At 39.1% G+C, this 23,240-nt stretch overlaps 1 protein-coding gene across 1 annotated transcript in view; it reads left to right on the top strand.

Moving 5' to 3' along the window:
* Positions 1-7,546, top strand: part of LOC150076811 (heparan sulfate glucosamine 3-O-sulfotransferase 6-like) — a 59,289-nt gene extending 51,743 nt beyond the window's left edge. Inside the window, exon 2 of the mRNA XM_090386773.1 lies at positions 6,606-7,546. Within this exon, the coding sequence (XP_090242899.1) occupies positions 6,606-7,224 (619 nt within the window). The 3' untranslated portion in view covers positions 7,225-7,546. The remainder of the gene's footprint in view (positions 1-6,605) is intronic.
* The last annotated feature ends 15,694 nt before the right edge of the window (positions 7,547-23,240 follow it).

Raw genomic sequence — 23,240 nt, 5'->3', positions numbered from 1 at the left:
GATGCCAAGTGATAACCAGATGAGATGTGACACCGAGATCCCTACACCCGTCAGAACAGTGATGATGGTTCCGTATTTTTCTAAGGCAATTACAGAGTAGCTAGCGAATAGTTTTGCTTTTCCACCCTGTACAATCTCTGTTAAAATCATTAATTTCATTAGATTCTGTTTCTACTTAATGGTTGGTGCAAGCAAAGCACTGCCATCTATAAAAATTAATATAAGAGCCTGATTGCCTCAGAATATGAAAACTAAATTACTTTTAAACTCATTAATGCTTTTTCTTAGTTGGAACAGTGAATATCTTTTTTCTCTTGATTCAGATAGCAACGAACGCTTGTATATTTATAACATATGAGGCTCAGGCGTCATCAGTAAAATAAAGTTCCATTCTTGGCACATCCTTATCTTCCCTTCAAGTAATGGTCCCTCACTATCAGAGATTGGTGGATCTTGATTCGTCAGCTACTCCCGACACTCATTTCACGATAACATTCCAGGGTCATGACCTACCGAGTGAGGCTCCTCGTTCACGTGCCATTACAACTTACTATCGTGTAATGAACGTCTTCTTCACAGAGTTCATTGGAAGTTAGCCTTCATTTTGAACCACGTGTATTAACAATGAGTTATAATTAGCCATTCGAATTGGGTTACTTTCCTCTTAAGGAATACATCGATCTCTTCGGCAAGTCCAGTAAATAATGAATAAATAAAATATTTATTTATTTATTAAAACTATATTAAATAAATGCTTTCTAATTACCATAAATGTTTAATTCAACGTTATATTTTGAATGGTCTTTGCGAAAAGGTCCATTTTAGCTTTTACATTTATGGATTTGCCAACTCAATCTATCAAGATAAGATAATAAGGGAAGGTTCAATTCCGATTCTACAGTCCCCTCGCCCTTTCTTTAAATGTTGGAATATGTTTCGGTCATCACACAAGAAAGAAAAGTCGTATATACACTGCCCTCGTGGGTAGCATAGTTTGTAGAATCGCCACCCTCCTCAGACCGGGTGGAAAAGACTTGAGTTGGAGTCCGTCGATGGCATGAGGAATTTTTATGGGGGCTTTTTTCACAACGTGGACGAGTTAATCGGTCTTAAGAGATGGTAGCATGGTTTTTTTCTGTCAAAAACTCTAGTTTTTCATCCAGCAAACAAAATATTGACCAAGAATACACGCAATTTACAGACAGTATATCCCGAACAATATGGCCGAAGTTGCTGATGCTCTTAAAATCCTACTACACAAACATAATGTACATACACTAAACTTTCATCATATGTTTTGTTCGTTCCAATGAATATTTTAGGACCGATTCCGATTTTTCAATCCATCCCCTTAAGTTCTCTCCACAAAAAGCGCCTATTTTGTGAAGTCATAATTATACCGATCATCAGCTGGTGCAGTGAGTTGCTTCTAGAAGAATCATTCTTCTAGAAGATTCTTCTAATGATTCTTCTAGAAGAATCTCGAGAGTAGTAGTAGCTCGAGTATAGTCATGTATGCAGATTGATAGATTGAGTTGCAAATGGTTACTGAAGAGCATACAGAATTACAAGATCACCATAAAAAGAGGCCATAGTTTGAATTATTTATTGAAGCATTTCACCATACATCATATATCAAGACACTCGTTTGACACCAAAATAAAATAATTTTAAACATGTGATCACTTTGCATCCAGTAGCATTTGAAGACGTCTGTGGAAATTTTTCATAACTGCAATGGATATTTCTTCAATGATTCTCTCCACAGCAGCTCTGATTTCAGCTTTAAACCTTTCAAGTGAATTGGTTTATTCCCGACAACGATGTCCTTTAGAAATCCCCATAAGATATGATCACATAAATTCGATTCTGAAAAGTACGTTGAGCGAGCAGGACAATCCATCTCCAGTTCATCCAGAATATTAATTCGCGATAACTAAGAAAATCAGGACGCATTTTCAGTGTATGGTATTGTCTTGTCTTGTTGGAAGAATGTTTATTATATATTAACTCCCATGCCTTGAATCGTTGGAATAAAGTGATCTTGCAAGACTTATAGGATGGTCGGATTTAACTGCATCTTCACAAAAGATAGACACTACAATTTCAGTAGATGAAACCAAGCGCGCATTAGCAGTTGATCGACAGGACAATCTCTGCCAAGAAGTACACATATGGTTACAAATTCTCCCACCCTTCAAAGTACAAACATTTTATTTTTCACCACAATCAATGGTAGACAGTCTTCAAGAGGATGCCATCACCTGATTGGTCAACAATCGAAAGCACAGTATACTTAGTCACAATCGAAGCTTCACACAAAACACAAACGGCTCGCCGACCGGGCTAGCCGAGTGGGTAAAGTACCTGCCCGGCAACCCAAAGGTCGCGGGTTCGATTCCCGCCTCGGGCTTGGATCAAAGTACTGCAAAAACCTTGGGAGGTGCAATATGGCCACAGAAGCCGATGCGCCAACAACTACCAAATCAAAAAAAAAAAAAAAAAAAAAAAAAAACGGCTCAGTAGTGTGCGCCATTTTGTTTCCCAATCGCTTATGGAATTTTCCGCGAGAGGGCATCACAGAGGAGCAATGAAATCCCAAGTTTTACACTGAAGATCAATCTATGAATATGTCTACTAAAGATAAGCATCTTATTATCCTTTATGTAAACAAAATTACTCCGGTGTGAGCATTCTCTGTTGCAAGGTGTAAACATCTGTGTTCTCCGAGGTAAACATTTTCAACCCCGTCGTATAAATACATTCTCTGATGTGCAACATCCTGTTGTGTGTTGAAAGAAGTGTGGGAACTTCTTGGAATTCATCTTACTTCTCCCCAATAGAACAATTCGTAAAGTTGTTTGAAGCCAGCAAGAGGTTGTCCGATCACAAATTCCTTTCCCAGCAAACGATGAGGGTGACACTGTAAAGTTATTTATACGCGGTTAGATCTTTAAACGGATAATACTCCGTCTGTTCGTTGCGGAACATTACCTATAAAAACGTGCTCCGCTGACTGACGATACGCTCTCGTTATTCGTCAGACACTGAGATAGGGAACAGGAGCATGCCTTCGCTGAATGCATTCAGACGACAAGCTTTTCGTCTGGTAGAGAAAAAAAAAAGGAAAAAGCGCAAGAGTTAAAAGTGGGAGAAATATAATACAACATGAAAGATCTTATTACAAGTATCGAAGTAACTTAAATTGAAAAATCATCAGAAATCACGATTTATCAGATTCCAATGATAGCTACGTCACAATGACACGCTGCACGTAACAATGCTTAGGACATAAATGAAATATACACTTTGCTGTAACCATAGTTACGGCGCTCAACAATATAAGATCTATATTACACGACACGCACTGAAATATACAATATATTCTGCGAACTTCAGTCGCACAGTTTTTCATTGTTGTTTATTGCACGTGCATATCTGCCCTTTCTTTTGGCCCTTCTCGTGTTCCCCCGGGCGGATGATTTATGGATATTCCAAAAGTCACCCTTCAAACGTGTTGCTAGACATAGATGGAAAATCAATGTTAACACCATCAAGTACATTGTCTTTGACAGGTGGCGCAGCGACCCAAGCTGTGATGTGCCAAATTCTGAAACGGAATGAAATATCGTCTGACCACGAGCGAAGTGCTTATGACGTCAGCAGCGTACCCTCTGTTGGCTTGAAGACGCCTTCTTTCCCAAGCGTCCTCAGATATTACAGAACGACTCCCAGATGTTGCTGAGTGATCTGCCTGTAATTTGCCCTACCCATACTGGAAACAGTATCCTTCGACCTCCCTGAAGTCTGCATAGATGGTGACCACTGTTAGACCTACTCTGATGAACATCGCTGTCATTAAACGGTCGAATGCCACTTCTGGGTCAGAGGTTAAGAAAAAGGAGAACCTTGATGACGGATACACATTTAAATCGCTACCAATTACAAATTAACTTTGAAAATTATTTTATTTACTTATTTTTTCTCAAAAAATGAGGATTTTGGAAAACGTTCACTAAGTTGCCCTGGTAGCGCCATTTAAATTTAATAATTTCTATTTAAATTAGAAATTAAAATAAATTTTCTTGGATATTTATAATTTAATTATTTCTTTAACTTAATTAATTGGTATTGACTCTATTGGATATTGATTAATTGGTAATTGATTAGATCAAATATGCGAAAGGAGTGCCCTCGTGGGTAGCACAGTTAGCCCTCGTGGGTAGCACATCGCGTGGAAAAGACTTGAGTTCGAGTCCCATCAATGACAGGAATTTTTATGGGCATTTTTCACAACGTGGCCGTGTTAGTCGATGTCAAGCGAGGTTGGCATGGTTTTTTCTCCCAGAAACTTTGGTTTTTTTGTCCAGCAAACAGCAAATAAGATCACAGCTTTCTCTAGCCATCTCAACCATTTCGGTCTCAAACTGAACCCCCAAAAATCCGTTATTATGGTTTTTTCTCTGAAGAAGTGTCCCACATCCATACAACCCTCACTGCAGGGTGCAGTTATTCCAAGTGTTACTAAACACAAAGATCTCGGTGTAACCTTCGACCCATACCTTAGGTTCAACTGTCACATCGAATGTGTTCTACGCAAGATCAACCGAATGCGCTGGATTGCTCGTCAACATCTTCTTCATAACACAGACGCAAGAACCACAATCAGATATCTGGAAACCATTGTGTATCCTACCTTTCTGTATGCCTCTGAAATATGGGCATCCGCAGTACCTTCTCTCATGAAGCCCATCTTCGCCAGTGAATACTGGATATTGAAGTGGGCAACCCACAAACATCGACTCCCCCCTCAGCAGAGGACCACCAGCATGGCCGACCAACTCCAAATCCCGCGGCTGCCTCAAATAATCAGCATGAGGAGAACTGTGACCACAGTCAAAATGCTGGTTGGCAAAATCAACTCCCCTGACTTCTGGGATATATGCCAGTGGCATGTTCCACTTCCTTCCTTACGAGCCACCCCTCTTCTTCAGCTACAACGGAACAGGCTGAAGATCAGTGACAGATTCCTACCTGGACAAGTACTTCCTACAGTACAAGCCCTGCTAATGATCGGAGTTGACCTGCAGAAATTCGCTTCTGATCGCAATTACAGGCGCTCGTTGGCCGAACTTGTTCCCCTTTTGTTTGGCCCCTGATGTCGACTCATACTGATATCTCCATCTGCTATCTCCTATGAGACGCATAACGGCACGTCGCAGGCAAATCGACGAACTGTCTCACAAGAAAATGCAATACCGAACATCAATTTGGCACTGTGAAATATTCTGACTTGTGTGAATATGCTTAAATATGTGCTTTGTACACATGAACGTGCACATACCTTGGTGTACTGTCTGCCTCACAACTATGTACATACTCATATCTATTGAATGGTTAATGCTACGTTTTTAATTGTTATGTAATCTTTTATACTGCACAAATTTTTATACTGTACATATTTTTATATTACCCTATATCATTGTCAAGCCCCTGGCCTCCTGGCTGTGGCGGGCACATTATTGTATCTGTATCTTTACTGTACAATAAAGATTTTCTCTCTCTCAAATCGACCACGAAACGTACGCAATTTACAGACATACGGTGCAATGTGGTCTAAGTTGCTGAGGCGTCTAAAACCGTATAACAACCAGCGAAAGGATTTTCGGAAGACTTCTTCTTCTTCAAGAGGAGTGTTTCCATTTACAATGGGTTTCCATGGCCTACGAGTTATTTTTTTGGTAGGAATTTTTTCCCCCCACAAAGTGCGGTTTAAGGTGTCTTGGTCAGTTAAACCTCGGGCTGTCATGCACACCCGTACTCCATCCATCCATGTTCTAGAGAAGAGGAAGACCTGGGATGACATGGATCGTCCTCCTAGATCTTCCTCTTCCTCTTCTTCCTGGAGGTATCCATTCCAGGAACAGACAGTATACACGGAACAATATGGCCTTAGTTGCTGATTCTCCTAAAAATTTACTATTACTGGCTAAATTCACATTCAGCTTTCCAGATTTTGGATATCTGGTTTCTTGCATCCATTTTACATGTCCACACCATGTTAAACGTTTCTGAAGATTCCTTATGAAATATTTAAAACGGCAGTCCATCAAAAGTTAAGAAAGTTAACTTTCTTAACTTTTGTACAAGTTAAAATTTTCATATTTTTAGGAAGATTTTTCAGAATGACTACCTTTCGATATTTCAATGTCTTTGCGGACAGCACGGTGGTTTTAATCACCCCACACCGGTTGAAAAAATCCGGATTTGAATTCCATCGATGACGTTTTGGAAAACACAACTTTATGGGACAAAACACCATACTACCCTCTCCTGACAAACTTGGTCATTTTGTGATAAAGGCCACTAAGAATTCCTAGCGTCTTGACGGGATTCGAACTCAGGATCTTTTCACATGGTTTGGGAAGATGGTGATTATAACCACTTTGCTATCGTGAGAACATATAATAACAAATAAAATGTTTTACATTATTTTACTTTAATATTCATCTATATAAAAAATGTTTATTTATATAAGCAAATACCTTTAAATGAGGCGAACATCTTAAACAGTGGAGTAATTAGTGTGATTTTTTGTTTTGCAGGAGACAAATGCCTCCAAGCCTTTGGAGTCAGCTGACTATGGAAAAGACACCAAGCTATTTTGTGACACCAGACGTCCCAGCTAGAGTGTACAACATGTCCCGAGATGTCAAGCTTCTCGTGGTAGTTCGTGATCCCGTTACCCGTGCCATTTCTGACTACACCCAAGCTGCCAGTAAGCGCCAGGATACTCGATCATTCGAAGAAATGGCGTTTCTTAACTCTTCAAACGAATTAGTGGATACATCGTGGAGTGCTATTAGGATAGGTGTATATTCCAAGCATTTAGAGCGATGGTTGAGGTACTTTCCACTCAAACAGTTCCACTTTATTAGCGGGGAACGTCTAATCTCTGATCCCGTTGGCGAGGTGGACAAAGTGCAGAAATTTCTTGGACTGAGAGAAATCATCAGCGAGAGACATTTTTTCTTGAACGAGACTAAAGGATTCCCCTGTCTACGGAAGTCGGAGGAGTATTCAACCCCGCACTGCCTTGGTAAAACTAAAGGTCGATCTCACCCACATATCCATCCATCTGCGATAGAAAGGCTAAGAGACTTCTATAGGCCTTTCAACCGGAAATTTTATTGGATTGTGAGACAAGACTTTGGATGGCCTTGAAGAAATATTTTAAAATTTTTCTATAATTCGTGTTCATTTTGTTCATGTTTTACTGTTTTTGGAGTGCTTCCACGGATTCAACCGATGGACGTTGCCATAGATAACGGGTCCTGCCAAGTTGGTTCAAAGTTGTTCAGTGTTGAAGTCTGTAAAAGTTTTATAACTGGGGTCACTCGGTGAGTCGTACGTGAATATGAAAGAGGAAAGTTGTACTCAATAAATATCTATTAATTTTCTCTATATTCTTCTTCTTCCCATTTTCAAATTCAATTTAATTACCCAACTTTGAACTCTAATGACAGCATAGCAAAGATCAACTTAGTTCCACTCGATCATATTCCCGTCAATAACTCATTCAGTGATCCTCATAGTTTGTTTTTAGCTTGTAAAATACAATGCAGAACGGTTTGAAATCAAATGTATTGATGCTTGAGAGTTTGGATGTTTGTGTGTTTCTTGTTTGTCTCATATACTCTACAATTAACCCTAAAATCATCAACTTAATTCTGGATCGAATTCGAAGTGCACATTTATGGTTCATTCAGAATTTGGGCAGAGGCTCTGAAAATAGTTCAGAATTAACCCTTCTCTAGGAACAGAGGCCCGGTTCACTATTGAAATTTAAATCATTAGCGTTCAAGAGGTTATTCAAACCATTAACGTTCAAGAGGGTATACAATATTTTTTCTGAAACTTGGTTAAGAAATGTTTTTACAGTAATGAATTAATGAACGACGTATTATGACTTTCCAACTGTGTTCTGTGCAACCCTACGATACCACAGACGTAGCTAGGAACCCTGAGGTAGAAGACAAGCAGATTTCCAAAACTTAAATAATTAATTCTCAAGCCACTGAATTAAATCCACAATCTTCTCTCCTCCAAAAATAATGCCAAATGGTTCAGCATAATTTCAGTTTAAGGGCTACCAATTAATTTCATGCAAAAGAAGTCCCACAATTCAGTGGTCATCTCTTTTGACAGAAGAAACCAGTGGACTTTTGACGATTCCTAACTTGTTGTTGTTATAGGGTTTTAGGAGCATCAACGACTAAGGCCATATTGCTCAGTGTAACCGTCAGTAAATTGCGTGCGTTCTGTGGTCGATTTTCTGTTTGCTGGACGAAAAACCAGAGTTTCCGGGAGAAAAAAACCATGGTACTCTGCCTGAGACCAACTAACTGAGCCATGTTGTGAAAAAGGCCCATAAAAATTCCTCACGTCATCGACAGGACTGGAACCCACTGTGGGAGAACGGCGATCCTACCAACTGTCCTACCCTCGAGGGCCCTAACTTGATAACCTTTCTGGTCAGAGCGTAAAAACCACGACAAAGATCGTTCTAGGACAGTCTGACACATCACTTTTCTAGTTCCTTCAAGGAGTCTAGTTCCAGTTCCTTCAAAGTCTGCTAGAAACACGCGCATGTGTTTCTTCTGATGATGTCATCCTTAGCCGAATAAATTAACGTTGGTGTTTATATTAATGGTATCACAAAGATAGGTGTGTGATGAGTAAAATTTAATAGTAAATATAAATATGAAATTTCTGTGTTTAATTTAAGGTTTACATCCATTTATGTCCTGTAAAAGTTACTTTTTTTTTTTTTTTTTTATCAGGGACGGAGCAAAGTTGCCATAATCTAAGGCAAGCAAGCGCTAGATATTTATAGTTTGAGAATGGGTTAAGTGATAAAATTGGAGGAAAAAACTTAAAGAAACACATCAAACGCACGTTTCCATTTGTATAAAATGGCACACAAGGCCATTCGTTGAAAGAAAAAAAACACTTGAGTAGTCTTTCTGTGCTTTGAAAGGCAGCTAAAAATATTAAGAGTGGTTTCCAAAGAAGAAATTTGTTAGAGCTCTTGTCTGTTCCTGTGCGCACATGTTGTCAATCTGTCGCTGTCTACACTTTTTTTTTTTTTTTTTTAAATTTTCTACCTTTCGGCGAAAGGATTTTTTATGTACATCTGAAATGCAGGATGAGTTTTAAAAATAACAGTTATTTTTATCGATTAAAAATAGCAGTTATTTTTACCGATTAAAACATCCCAAGTTGTTATCTCGTTTAAAGTTACCATATCTACCAATAGTTACCATATCTACCAATAGTTACCATAGTTACCAATGCTTATTGAAAATTAAAGAATGCTTAAGATTTTTTCCACTGGAAACTTAGATTTTTCATCCAGTATACAGGCAAACGCACTTACAGTTTAAACAGACGATATACAGTAGAATTCGATTATCCGAAACTCGACTATCCGAACCAAGCAGTGAAATGTCAAGTGGAATCAGTATAACTACACGCTGAACATAGGCTTTGATTTACAGCTAATAAGATGTTCGAATTTCTGTCGTTTAGCAATATCACGTGACAGTCCAAAATGTGAAATCACATGTCGCAAGTCATATAATGTGAGGTCATGTCATCAGTTTCTGTTGGTGTCCGCGCATGGTAAAATAATCGTGACAAATTTGTTTGATCCCGAACAAGTTTGTCACGATTACTTGAGTTTGTATCCTTTCTGTTGTAATCAATTTATGACCTGGAAGGTGTTTGTTGATGCTCCGAATCCTGTCTGCTTGAAACTCGTAGTCACAAATGTTTGCTGTCATGCGAATCATGTGAATTTATAGTATATATATTAATATATATATGGTATAAATTTTACCATTGGGAAGGCTCGATTTTATATACCATTCAAATCATTCAAAAAGAACCATATATGAAATTTAATTAAAATCCGTCCACTTAGATTCGAGTTATTACATGCGGACGGACGGCAAAGAAATAATAATTTCAGGCTTTCTATTAGTCCGATTTTAATAAAATTTGAGGTGGCTCGATAAATCTAAGGCCAAAATACAAAATTTCAGGAAAATTCATCAACTGGGAGTTCGTTTATTACTTGTGGACAAACAAAGAAATAATAATTTCTAGATTTCTTTGGTCCAATTTTAATGAAATTTGGGATGGCTCGAAAAAAAAATTTTTTTTTTTTTTTTAATAAAACCCAAATATAAAATTGCACGGAAATCCAACCAGTAGGAGTCGAATTACTACATGTGGACGGACGAACGAAGAAATAGTAATTTCCGGATTTCTATTGGTCCGATTTCAGTGAAATTTGGGAAATTCATCTAAAAGAGCAAAATATAAAATTTCATGAACATCTACTGAGAGTCAAGTTATTACATGCGGACGGACGGACAAAAATAATAATTTCCAGAATAATAATGATCAGATTATTTCTGCACGGAGTGGATGGACATTGTAAAGACAATGGGCGCTTTAAACATATACAAGTATAAGCGCGTAAAAGCGTACACTTTCATGGCAAGCCCAGAGTCAGAAACAGTGCTAACAAATAAGTATTTCTCATTGTCTATTACTGTAATTTAAAGTACCAGTACCACCCTACAATGTAATTATTATACTCCTTATTTTTACAGTAAAGATCAAAGGGACCAACTCGCCATTTATCTCGGTTATTTCTTCCCAAGAAATCTTACACACCCTCCTTATAACTGAAGTTCAGCGGATGGTTTCAAACTTTTTCTTTCCAGGAGAGAGTGATAAAACCACGCTCTGAGACTTTCGATCATTCTTTTCTCTCTTTAATCTTCAGGGAGTGTTGAAGGCGGATTTGAAGCCATTAGTACGTTCGCGTGCGAGTACATTCATAGGTCAACCCAGCCACGTTTGGCTATAAAGCACTCAACCGTCTCCGATATGCATATACACAAATCACTAACAGATGAGATCTTATCAGTTCCAAAAGCCATTGACCCATCGAGAAATGTTTAACATGTCACTCACGTCTTGCCGTAAACAACTCTCTGCACTTCCCTCCCAACCTTTGTTTGTTGCTTTGCAAAGAGGGCGCCAGAGTTATATCTAAATAAACAGGATACAGACACACGTGACATGGCAATGCAATAGTGAAGATGCTGTCAGAGTTGGTCTCTTTGGTATCTTATTTCCAGGGATGAAAACAAGTTGAAAAACACTTTCTTGGAGAACTTTCTTCACCGTTCTAACAAAATTCATTCTTCTGTTATTTCTCTTGGACATTTTTATGTCCTCTTGTGACAGCATAGTGGCTTTGCCATATGTCAATCGTTTGGAGATATCTGGATTCAAGTCACATCGGCGAGTGGAGGAATTTCTAAAGACTTCGTTAATCAAGGCTGTGGTTAGCTGGTCTCAAGTGGAAGGAATTGAAATAAAAGCATCTACTTGTTAAAAAATCTTGTAGCTGTCTGCTACAAAACAGCCTCATGTGATTATTACACGATGAACTGCGCAATCTCAGAAAAGCATCTGCCCATTTCAGGAATCAATCCAGGTTTCTTCTTGTGGAGGCCATAGAATAAGTAACTATCCACAGTCCTTAAATCTTTCTTTTATCTTTTTTTTCTTCCATTTTTCTGCCACTCTAATGAGCACTGGAAGTGACGTTTCTGCAGAGCTCCCAGCTTTAAAATTTCACCAACTGACACACACGTGGTAAACTGAACCTTCTTATTTGGGTCCAAGTCCGATGCCTCAAAATTCGACAAACGTATACTAACACACAAGAAGCCACACTAATGAAGAGTTAGGACACATTTTTCGAAAGCTTTTGCGATTAACGTTCTCTCTCTCTCTCTCTCTCTCTCTCTCTCTCTCTCTCTCTCTCTCTCTCTCTCTCTCTCTCTCTCTCTCTCTCTCTCTCTACGACTTGGCAGTAACTATCAGATTATTAATTAAATGGAGTAGAAATGTTTTAAAATTAAATGTCATAATCACGATCTAATTATGGTTTCCTTACTTCTCGGGTGTGGATATTGAGCTTGACACCGAACAAATAACATTCAGTGATACTGAAATCAATTTTTTGAGCACGGAATTTCAATGCACCCTTGCAGAACCAGTTCTTACCACCCACCCATTTATTATTATTATTTACTTTTTTTAAGAAGACACCAAAGTTGAGGAAGGACACCAATTAAGAAGGTGTCCTTCTTTTTAAGAAGGACACCAATGAAGCCTGGAAAGAATTAATGCAAGTAAAATGTCAAAGAGCTCCACTGTTGTATGTATGTCACTGGAAGAATTGCACGTTTCTACAGGCCAAATTCATGACCTCATTAATGTGTTCAACAAATCTCAACGTTCCACAATCTGACAGACCACACCCAGGTCTTTCATCATATTAACTCTTTGGAGGACTGCAGTTTCCGGCGCATAATTAAAGTTAATTGCATTTCGCCCGTTTGTCGACGAATTACACAGAATCATATCGAAGAACCACGAAAAGTTTCAATGCACCAATAATTTACAAAGGAACTGGCAACACAACACATTAATTCACATGTCCTCTTAGGTAGCACAGTTGCTACAATCGCCATCTTCTCCACACACTAGGTGGAAAAGACCTGAGTTCGAGTCCCGTTGATGACATGAGGAATATTTATGGGCCTTTTTCACAACTGAAAACGTTGTGAAAAAGGCCCATAACACGTTGCTGAGAAAAAGTTTCACAACTTTTTCTCAGCAACGTGGTCGAGTTAGTCTGTCTCAGGCGTAGGTAGCATGGTTTTTTTTCTTCAGGAAACTTGGCTTTTTCATCCAGCAAACAAAAAATCGACCACAGAACACATGCAATTTACAGACAGTATACACGGAGCAATATGGCCTTAGTTGCTGATGCTCCTAAAACTCTACAACAACAACAAACAATTTCTTAGCAACGGTATAGTGGTTTCTCCCACTATCATTCGTTTGAAAAAGTCTGGATTCCATTCCGGCAGCAACTGGAGCTGTAGTTGTAGTAGGATTATAGGAGCATCGGCAACTAGGGCCATATTGCTCAATGTATATTGTCTGTAAATGACGTGTGTTCTGAGGTAGATTTTCTCTTTGCTGGACGAAAAACCCGAGTTTCCGGGAGGAAAAATCGTGCTACCCTCGCCTGAGACCAACTAACTCAGCCACGTGAAAAAGCCACATAAAAATTTACTGGAAACTGGAAGAGCTCTTAAAGGCTTCTTCAACTGGGTGTGGTTAGTAGAATCTGAACTAGGGTTTTTTTCAACCAGCATAAAACCAAATCGACCAAAGAATACAGTTATTATTTACAGAAAAAAGAAAAGAAAGAAAAAAAAGTATTAAATGTTGGAACCAGCACACTACGGCCTGCGAAATTCATACGCCATGAGGTCCTACGAATAATTTTCCAATTTGACCAACCCTGCTTTCTAATATTCAGCGCCATCTGCAACTTTCATGTTCAACTTTTCTTCAACAACACTCTTTTCCTAGACAAGGACACATCGCTTATTTTTACTGGGGACCTATAACCTATCTTGGCATAAGCATAAGTATTCGAATATCGTATCCAATGCATCGAAAATTTCTTGCGCTTTTGGCATTACTCTTCTCCTAAACAACTGCTAACTCAACATATCAAAAATCCTCTTTACAATAGAACACTGTTATGTTGATACTTCGAGATCTTTAAAATTTATTCACTTGATCGAAAAGAAAACAAAGTTGATCAGTGAGCCCTTCTATAACTGTCTCCACTCCCTACCACGCAGACATTCATTTCTACAAGGCATGCCAATTATACAAACCTTTTCTTCATTAGAACCCATGCTTTTTGTATGGTTCTCTGAATTGGTAGTAGTAATTTCACCTACGGGTATGTTTCCAAACCAATTCGAACGCGCGAATCATGAAATGATGGTGACTAGTACCACTGGTCATTCACGGTTCGATTGAAAACTCCAAACTCATCGAACTAACTTTTCTGTTCGATTTATTCCGTCTTCTTCTGTTCTTTGGGAAAAAAAATTCTCCTTGTATTTCCTGAAAATTACAGTTACAATCTACAGAAATTCAAGTACAGTGTCAACAAGTTCCTTCTGGTTCCACGACTCTCAACTCATTCATGGTTGGTACTGAAGTGCTACAGGTTTCAACAGCGTTTCGTGTTTGGGTGCACCACCAAAAAAAAAAGCAATATATTATTTTATTTACATTCAGATGGAGTTTATGGTTTTCTTTTTATTTATTTAACTCTGTCTTTCTCTCCTCATCATTTCAGTCAAGAAGAATGAAGGGAAAACTGATTTCTTTTTATTTTCGTTCAAACTATCTTTTCCTTGGCTGACAAGTGGGATGGATCGTGCAGTGATTTATTGTATCTCCAGATTGATAGAGATGACTGGAGACATTACCACTCAGTAGGCAAACCCACAGCAATGCAGTACATTATGAGTACTTCCGGTGAACCCATACTTTCTAGGTCCTTAGTGTTAAAAGGTAAGCGGTGGAACATCGGTAGGTAGTCTCCCGTTTTGATAAACGATGCAAAGATTTAAACACATTGCGTAAAGAAGTTGTACAAGAGATTTGGTTGTCGAGAATAATTGATGGTGAAACTGTGGCACACCATGACGCTGTATTACGAATATAGGAAAACAAACAATGAGACGTTCGATCCATTTCTTTTCCCTTCTGACAGAAAGTTCTTAGGTCTCTCCAGGTTTCCTGAACAGTCATAAATAACAGCCTGCTTCCCCCGTTTTCCCTCCGGGGGCTTGACAACTAGAATGAGTGGCGCCCTCTAACCTTCGAACGATGACAGCAACGTGCAATATCCCAGCTGACCGCCAGAAACAGCAGGACTTCCGGCACGAGGAGAAGCTCCACTGATGCGTGTGATGACAGGTACTGGCAGAACCCACTTCACCCCATCCGTTGAGGTCAAGAGGTGAACGCAAGCCACCTCCGCTACCACAAAAAAGTTTACAAATAGCCAGAGTCACACTGACGTAGGCTTTTGCAACAGACCAGGAGGCAGAGTTCAGTTTATATCCCGGATCGTCACGATGGACAAATTGCTAACGCTACGCCTCCATCCTATTTAATAATTAGAGGTGCCTTCCCCCTACAGGGGATTGAACTCCCTGTCAATAGGCGCTGTAATACACAGTTCCAAAATGGTGTGGCACCAGAATGCTATTAAAAAAATAGCCATACATCGTTATTTTATTTCTTATACTCAATTCGCTGCATGCATGCATCCACCACGACCATTTCGACGGATGGAATGAATATAAAAAGCGATAATTAATGGAAAAACTTCACAGATCGATTGGGTCCCAAAAACAAAAAAAACTCACGTCATCAATCAATCTCTTTAAAAAATCATTTAAACTTTGGAAAAGTTTCTGGATTAACTCGATGAAGTCAACACCAGCTTCATCAGCATGGCCTTTCATTACGATAGTTTTTTAGCTTGGTTTTGAGCTAAAATTATTTATTTAACCAAATATTCCTGTTGATAATCATATTAACTGTTATACAAAATTAAAACCAAAATTTTAAACGAAATTTTTGGATTAATGAAATGAGTTCAAAAATGCTATTGCCTTAAGAGCTAAATCGAAATTCCCAATGGACAGAATTTCATGAAATTTTATACACTGAGTGATCACTGAATTATGGCCACCCCTATGAAAACTGAATGCGACCTGTTGACCACGTGAGGTACAAGAGTGCAGAGTTAGTCGACCTACGTAGCATAGAGAAGGTGTCAGTGGTTCAGTAGGTAGTAAAATTCCGAGCGTGATGGGTAAAAGGAAGGATTTATCGGACTTTGATAAAGGACAGATTGTGGGAGCTCGACGAGCTGCCTCGATTTCCCAAACGGCTGAACTGGTGGGGTGTTTGAGAACCGCTGTACTTAAAAGTGTACCAGGACTGGCGTCAAAATGGTCAAACAACGACCCGACGACTAAACTGCAAAGGTCAGCGAAAGGTTGATGTTAGAGGTAGGTTGATGTTAGAGGTGAGCACCGGGTCCGACAACTCGTATAAGCGAACAGGCGCAGCACTGTTGAAGAGTTGACTACCCAATACAACATGGGCCAACCCGGAACAATATCTGGCATGACCATGTGTCGCACGTCCGCACGTATGGGCTATACCAGCAGACGACCCCTACGGCATCCTCTCTTAACCAAGGTTCATCGGCGTAAAAGACTCGCCTGATGCAAAGAGCATGCAAGTTGGACGTTAGAAGACTGGAAGAAGGTGTGCTGGTTGGATGAGTCAAGGTATTTACTCCACACCGTGGATGGTCGTGTAGGATTTGGCGTCAACAACATGATGGCTCTAGATCCATCATGCACGGTATCAAACGTGCAGGCCGGTGGAGGCGGTTGTATGGTATGAGGCATGTTTCATTGGCAGGAACTTGGACCCCTGGTGCATGTGAAACAACGTATCAGTAGTCTCCGCTATCATCAACTGTTTGCTGACTGTGCACACCCAGCTATGTTACACTTTTTCCCGAATGGCGATGGTGTCTTCCAAGATGACAATGCGCCATCGGGCACTTAATGTGCAGGAATGGTTTGAAGAACACAGTTCTGACTTCCAGCATATCGATTGGCCTTCGAACTTCCTCGATATCAATCCCATAGAGCACTTGTGGGACAATGGAAAGACATAACAGGCGACTGGATACACAAATCACCTCCATACCTGCACTGCTGACGGCATTACACACAGCTTGGTTGGCCGTAACTCCTGAACGCTTCCAACATCATGTTGAACCGACGCCACGTCGGATAGCTGCTGTACTGATGGCAAAAGGAGGATTTACGAAGTATTAGGTAGGTGGTCATAATTCAGTGATCACTCAGTGTATTTAGCTCTTACAGAAAGATTTGTCGAGCCATTCCACGTTTCATCAAAACTGGACAAATAGAAATCCGTAAGTTGTTATTTATTCCATACATATTGCATAGGTTATCTAAATAGTGTACACTCAGTGATCACTAAATTATGATCACCTCATCCGTAATGGACTATGCCGCTTAGCACGAATGATGTGGTGTTAACAACACGCTGGTTGGACACTGGAGGACTGGTAACGAATCTACTGGTCGGATGAATCTAATATCTGATACGCCACGCCGACGGACGGCTTCATGTGTGACGTAAGCAACACGAGACCATAGACTCATCATGCATGGTGCCCACTATCCAGGCGGTGGCGGTGGTTGCTTAATATGAGGCATGTTTTGCTGACAAGAATTAGTACTCCTGGTGAGTACGGACAAACGTTTCACTGGTGTGGTCTGCCGGCAGTTCTTAGAGGACCGTGTGCACCCTGTATGTTGCAGGGTGCACATCCCGGAAAGAAACGAAATCTTCCTAGATGAAAAGCACCGTGTCATCTGGTCTGCACTGTGAACGAATGGTCGAGGAACACAGTGAAAATATAATCCATCTGAATTGGCCTCCAAATTCGCCTGACCGCATTTCAATTCAACACCTGTGGGATGTTTTGGAACGGGAAGTGTAGTGTATGGACACGCAACCGTCATCTCTTCTGACATTGTGGAAAGCCTTGCAGGTAGTAAGGCTGCAGCTCCCTACAGATGCCTTCAGACATCACATGAAGTCAATGCCTAGGCGAATAGCGGCTATTATCCTTGCGAGGTGGCCCAACACGGTATTAGACAGGTGGTCATAATTCAGTGATCATGCAGTGTATATTTTACTTGAAGCACTGGATATTGTGTGTTGCCATGCGCTGATTGGAGGAATAAATGGTCAATATGGCAGATGCGCAGAAAACGAAACGTTCGCAGTTTAAAAAGCGAACAGATAAAAAAAAATCGTTGCCTTTTGAAGAGCTCTTCTTTGTTATCAGTTTACTAAATACATAAATCATGAATTATTACTATTTTCTTACTTATTAGTCAAAGCAGTGACATGAAATACTTGTTATGGGCGGATAGATAAAATCAATTGTTATTAAAATCTAGGAGGAAATATGTATTGCAAAACGCTGAGTGAATATTACTTTGTAAAGTATCTGCAGTGAAGTGAAATATTTACTTTTATATTCATATATTTGTTAACCAATTAGCAATTACTTGGCAAAAATTGTGAAAATTAGTTATTTACTTTTAATTTCTATTAATTTTATTCGAATTTTATTTCTTAAAATGATGGAGAGAGGGAAAGGAAATTAGTTATTCAATATGAGTGTGTCCGAAGTGTTCTACTGTGTTCATGGTACCTTGATTTCATATCTTTGGAGATCATAAAAGGAAGCATCTTAAGATGGCAACTTAACATAGATATGGTCATTCAATTCGAAATGTATGATTCTCTCAATATCAGTCCACTTTCTCTAAATCGGTGTTTCCTCAAACTTTTTAATTTACGTCCATGTAAAGATCGTTACATCCCACTCAAACCATTCTACTAATGTAAGGGGCGGATCCAGCCTTCATGTTTCGGAGAAGAAAAGGCATACGAAAGGGAGATTCAACCTTGGGGAGAGGCAGATAACAACATATGAAAGACATTCTGTTTACGGATAATGTAGAGACATATAATATGCAAGAACATGCTTTTGTAATAATCATTGGGGGAAAGTAATTACCACTCTTTGGGGAAGGGTAATTACACCGGCCCCCTTAGTCTTTCTTGGTAGAGTTTAAAAGCAAAAACGGAGAAAAGGACCTTAGGTCAGAAGTCCGAAAATCTAGTTCTCTTCCCTGCGCTAGGATTTATATATGGGATACCCCCATAAATTCTGGAGAGTTGACAAAGTGGATAAAGAGACTTGGAACAGCCCAGTGATTTGATTGATAGGCCTGATCTATACGACAATGATAGGTTGTTGTTATCATTGTTGTTTGTTGTGGGGTTTTAGGAGCATCAGCGACTAAGGCTATATTGCTTCGTGTATACTGTCTGTAAATTGTGTGTATTCTTTGGTCAATTTTCTGTTTGCTGGATGAAAAAGTCGAATTTCCTGGAGGAAAAACCATGCTACCCTCTCCTGAGACCGACTAAAAAGGCCCATTAAAATTCCTCACGTCATTGACGGGACTCAAACTCAGGTCTTTTCCACCCGATGTGGAGAGGACGACGATTCTACCAACTATGCTACCCACGAGGGCAAAAGAGGCAATCCTTACTTTATTTTATTAAGTACAGTACAAATTATCTGATTAAAAATTACTTACAAAATTAGGTAAGCAGAAATTTTATTTTATTTTTGTTTTAGTGAATTTTTTATTTCATCAGTTATTTATTTACTTCTCAATTATTTCATCATCATCATCATTTTACACAGGAATTTGATCATTATTCCAAGAACACCAAGGGTTCTGATGAGCTGGATATCATCATTCTTCACTTTCTTGGTGATTCCCTTCTATTTCTGACCCTTGTTCCCCCCCCCTTTCTCTCTCTCTCTCTTTCTCTTTCTCTCTCTCTCTCTCTCTCTCTCTCTCTCTCTCTCACAGGGTAACTCAGAAAATTTTTTGGCTGGTGTAGCAAGGGCCTCAGGCTTCCTTTGCACAATATGGCTAAATATAATAATAATAACTCAATTTAGAAAACGATCTTTCACGGAACACAGACCACACTGAAAGAAGAATTATTTATAAACTGTAGTTTGAGGAAAAATAGCTATATAAAGAGTAAAGTATTTTTAAAAAGCTGCAACGCCACTATGCTCAGTCTGGCACCTCCTGCTCTTTAACCATATTCTGCTTTCAAGTGTCACCATTACTTTTTGGGAAGTCCATTGGTCCGACCTCTCCAGTGATTGCAACAGAAGCTTATATGACCTGTCTCCCCCTGTTCAGTGACTTATTTATTTATTCAGTTTTAACTACTGTTAAGCGTTTGCGCCAAGAGAACCGGATTGTCCTTTGAGCAAGATAGTTGTCTATGATGTATCGTTTCCGATTTCAAAATACTGGTGGCGTCATCTAGTGAAATATTTATGAACGTCGCTATGCATCACAGCTGGTTAAACTGAAAGTTTTAGATTTTCAATGGGTGCAGTGGAGGACCTTGGAGGACGATCAGAGCGATGACCCCCTCCCCCAATCCCACAGTCAGAGTAAACTTGTGCAATTGTGTATTTTATGTTGTTGTTAGTTAGTTAGTTATTTGGTTTTTAGGAGCATTAGCAACTAAGGCCATATTGCTCCGGGATATGCGGTGGTCATTCACTGACCTTTCCGGATCCTCCGTATTTGGTGGTGACGGGCTCGAACCCCGGTCTAATCAAGAAGCGTGTGCTATGCACTGCTGCTCCTTCCCACCTGGCTACGGAGGCGCCACTTATGTTGTTGTATGGCTGGTTAAAAATTCGACATAAATTCAAGATGCAGCTTCCTAAGTGTGAAATCGGAAATTAACCTTCTAGCCTATAGATGACTGTATGAATCAGTGGGGTTTTGTTCAATGGAGAATTCCTGTTTGATTGCTGTGCGGAAATCCTGTTTTTCCGTCTGGGAATAAGAAATGTGCTGGTTTTATTTTGTATTTTTTTGTTTTTTTTAATACGCTTGTGTAACCAGGGTAGCCATTAGTAAAAATTTGTCATTTTCTTTTTCTTTTTTTTTGTAATATTAATAAGCGGATTAGAACCAGAGTGTGTATCTGTCAGGATCAACAACTGATGATGCTACCAACAAATTGTCAGATTTTAAGGCGCGGGGAGATTAACGAGAGCATTTTTATACTGTATGTGAATACAAAGCAGAAGATAAAGAATCAGATCGGACCTATGCCTAATGAGTGTGGAAAAGTCTCAGATAATCCAGCTGATGAAATGAACGGGTTCTTTGCATCGATCTTGACAAACGAAAAACGCTTCATGCTGAGAGGTTGTGCAAGTGAAACTGGTGCAGTACGAAAATAGTGATATTGAAATTATAGATGATTGCTTATTATAAAACTTTAGATCCTATAGACAAGTAAGGCTTCTGAAGATGATGGCATATACCAGTAATTTAGAGGGACGTGGTAAGGGTACATTCAACCATTAAATTTAATTATGAGGGTACCACTGATTCTTATGGATTGCAGAAGTTCCAATGTATAAAGATGGTTTTAAAAGTGAAGTTGGTAACTTCAGAGAGGCCAGTTTGACTGCAGTAGTAGGAAAAATCACGGAAGTAATGACAACGAGAGCAGGAACACTTAGATAGAAATGAAATTCTAAAAGATATACATCATTTTGTTATGTAGAAAATCATGCTATGAACTAACTTGGTTAACTATTTTGACAGCAGTGACTCTCATCAGCTATTTTGCTCGTGACAATAACTGAAGAGCTCGATGCAGGAAATAATTTCGACATTGTTTATCTAGATTTTAGCAAAGCAATTTGACTCAATCCTTCACTAAAGGTTATTCTAAAAGCTGGAACATAATGGGATTACAAGTAAGATTCTGAGATGGACGGAAGGATTCACTGCATGGGAGGAAACAAGAGGGTTGCAATAAATGACTACTCTTTCGAGTCAGAAGTGGCCTAACGTCAGAAGTGGAGGTCCCCTCAATGATCGGTTCTAGGACCAATATTGTTGTGATTTTCTTAAATAATATGGACCAATGGATAGAGCACGTGAAGTCAAAATTGTAGATGATGTAAAGATTGGAAGAGTGGTTAATGACCAGTGACAAGCAGCACCCCTTCAGATCGACTTGGAGAGGCTTCAAGGATAGTGAGAAAAATGGTATGCATTAAAAAAATGCAAGGTATTACATTAGAGGAATAACAACCAAAAAGTAACTTTTACACGTTGTGGGGAGGGGGGAGATTAAAAACTGTATAGGTGGAAAGGGATTTGGAAGCTATGAAACGAGAAAATGATATTCTCCTAGAGACATAAAGGTCATAAATCCACTGTATAAGGCAATTGTAAAACCGTACTTTGAATACTTTGTTTAAGTATGGAGACCGCACCTAAGAAAAGAATTACGCTCACCCATCAAAAAATTAGAAACCTCTATTCAGTATCAAGTAGCGCTTATGCGTCATGGCATGGATTCCACTAGTTGTTTGAGGGATTCTAGTTAAAGATTTGACCATTTTTCCATCAGGATGTTTGTCAGCTGCTGTTTTAGTTGGTAGAGAACTAAAGTGTAAACACAAACTGCCTTTCCAACATATCCCAGACATTGAAATCTGGAAAATTAGGCACTCACAACGTGTATAAGTTATTTTTAGGTTGCCATTCCTCTAATATAAGACCTTGCATTTTTTTTAATCCATGCCATTTTTCTCGCCATCCTCGAAGCCTGTCCAAGTTGAACTGAAGGAATGCTGCTTGTCACTGTCATTAACCACTCTCCCAATCTTTACATCATCTACAATTTTGACTTCACGTGCTATATCCAGTCTTCCCCATGATCGGATTGAATTAGACCAATTTTATGGCTAGCATTGTACAGTATATATAAATATAAATAAACTTTAAACTAAATAAGCAGTAAAGTAAATAAAAAAAACGAGAGAAAAATGGAATAAAGAAGAAAAATCAGTATAGCATTACCTATTATTTTACTACATATTGAGGAAATCAGAATATGCCAGTTGGATGGCAGGCCGACTGGCATATTTTGATTTTATCAAGATAAAGGGTGTTGCAAAAGGAATGCACTCCTAAAATAATTTATAAAGAATGCCAATTATTAAGAATACCATAAATAAGAATAACATAAATTTATAAAATTCCAATTAATTCAAATTCAGAGGTGCCCCTCGATGGCACCAAGTCCAAAATGCGTGAAATATCACCAAAAACGAAAAGAAAACCAATCACAACAACGTTATCAATAGAATGAAACAAAAATAAATAAAACAGGTTGACCATTGTGCCCAATCTCATCGGAAGGCCACAAGGCTAAGTCGACCTGACAGATATACTAATCAACAAGCAAATGCAATAGATCTGGATAATGGTACTCTAAATTTTCACGGATATAGATGCATAAAGACTTTTTGATCACCTTGTACCAGCAACTACACACATGGCAGCAATTATAATTCTATTTACAATCCACAGTAAAACTACATTTATATCTTCCACGTAACTGAAGGGTAATATCACACTTTTGAGATATTTCGATTAATTACATAGATAAGGAAAGAGAAATTGAAACGAGGTAACATGGAGACTCTG

Source organism: Mastigoproctus giganteus, chromosome 12, assembly GCF_048544385.1.
Source record: "Mastigoproctus giganteus isolate SK-2022 chromosome 12, ASM4854438v1, whole genome shotgun sequence".
Taxonomy (NCBI): Eukaryota; Metazoa; Arthropoda; class Arachnida; order Uropygi; family Thelyphonidae; genus Mastigoproctus; species Mastigoproctus giganteus.
This window is presented reverse-complemented; position numbering and strand designations above follow the sequence as displayed.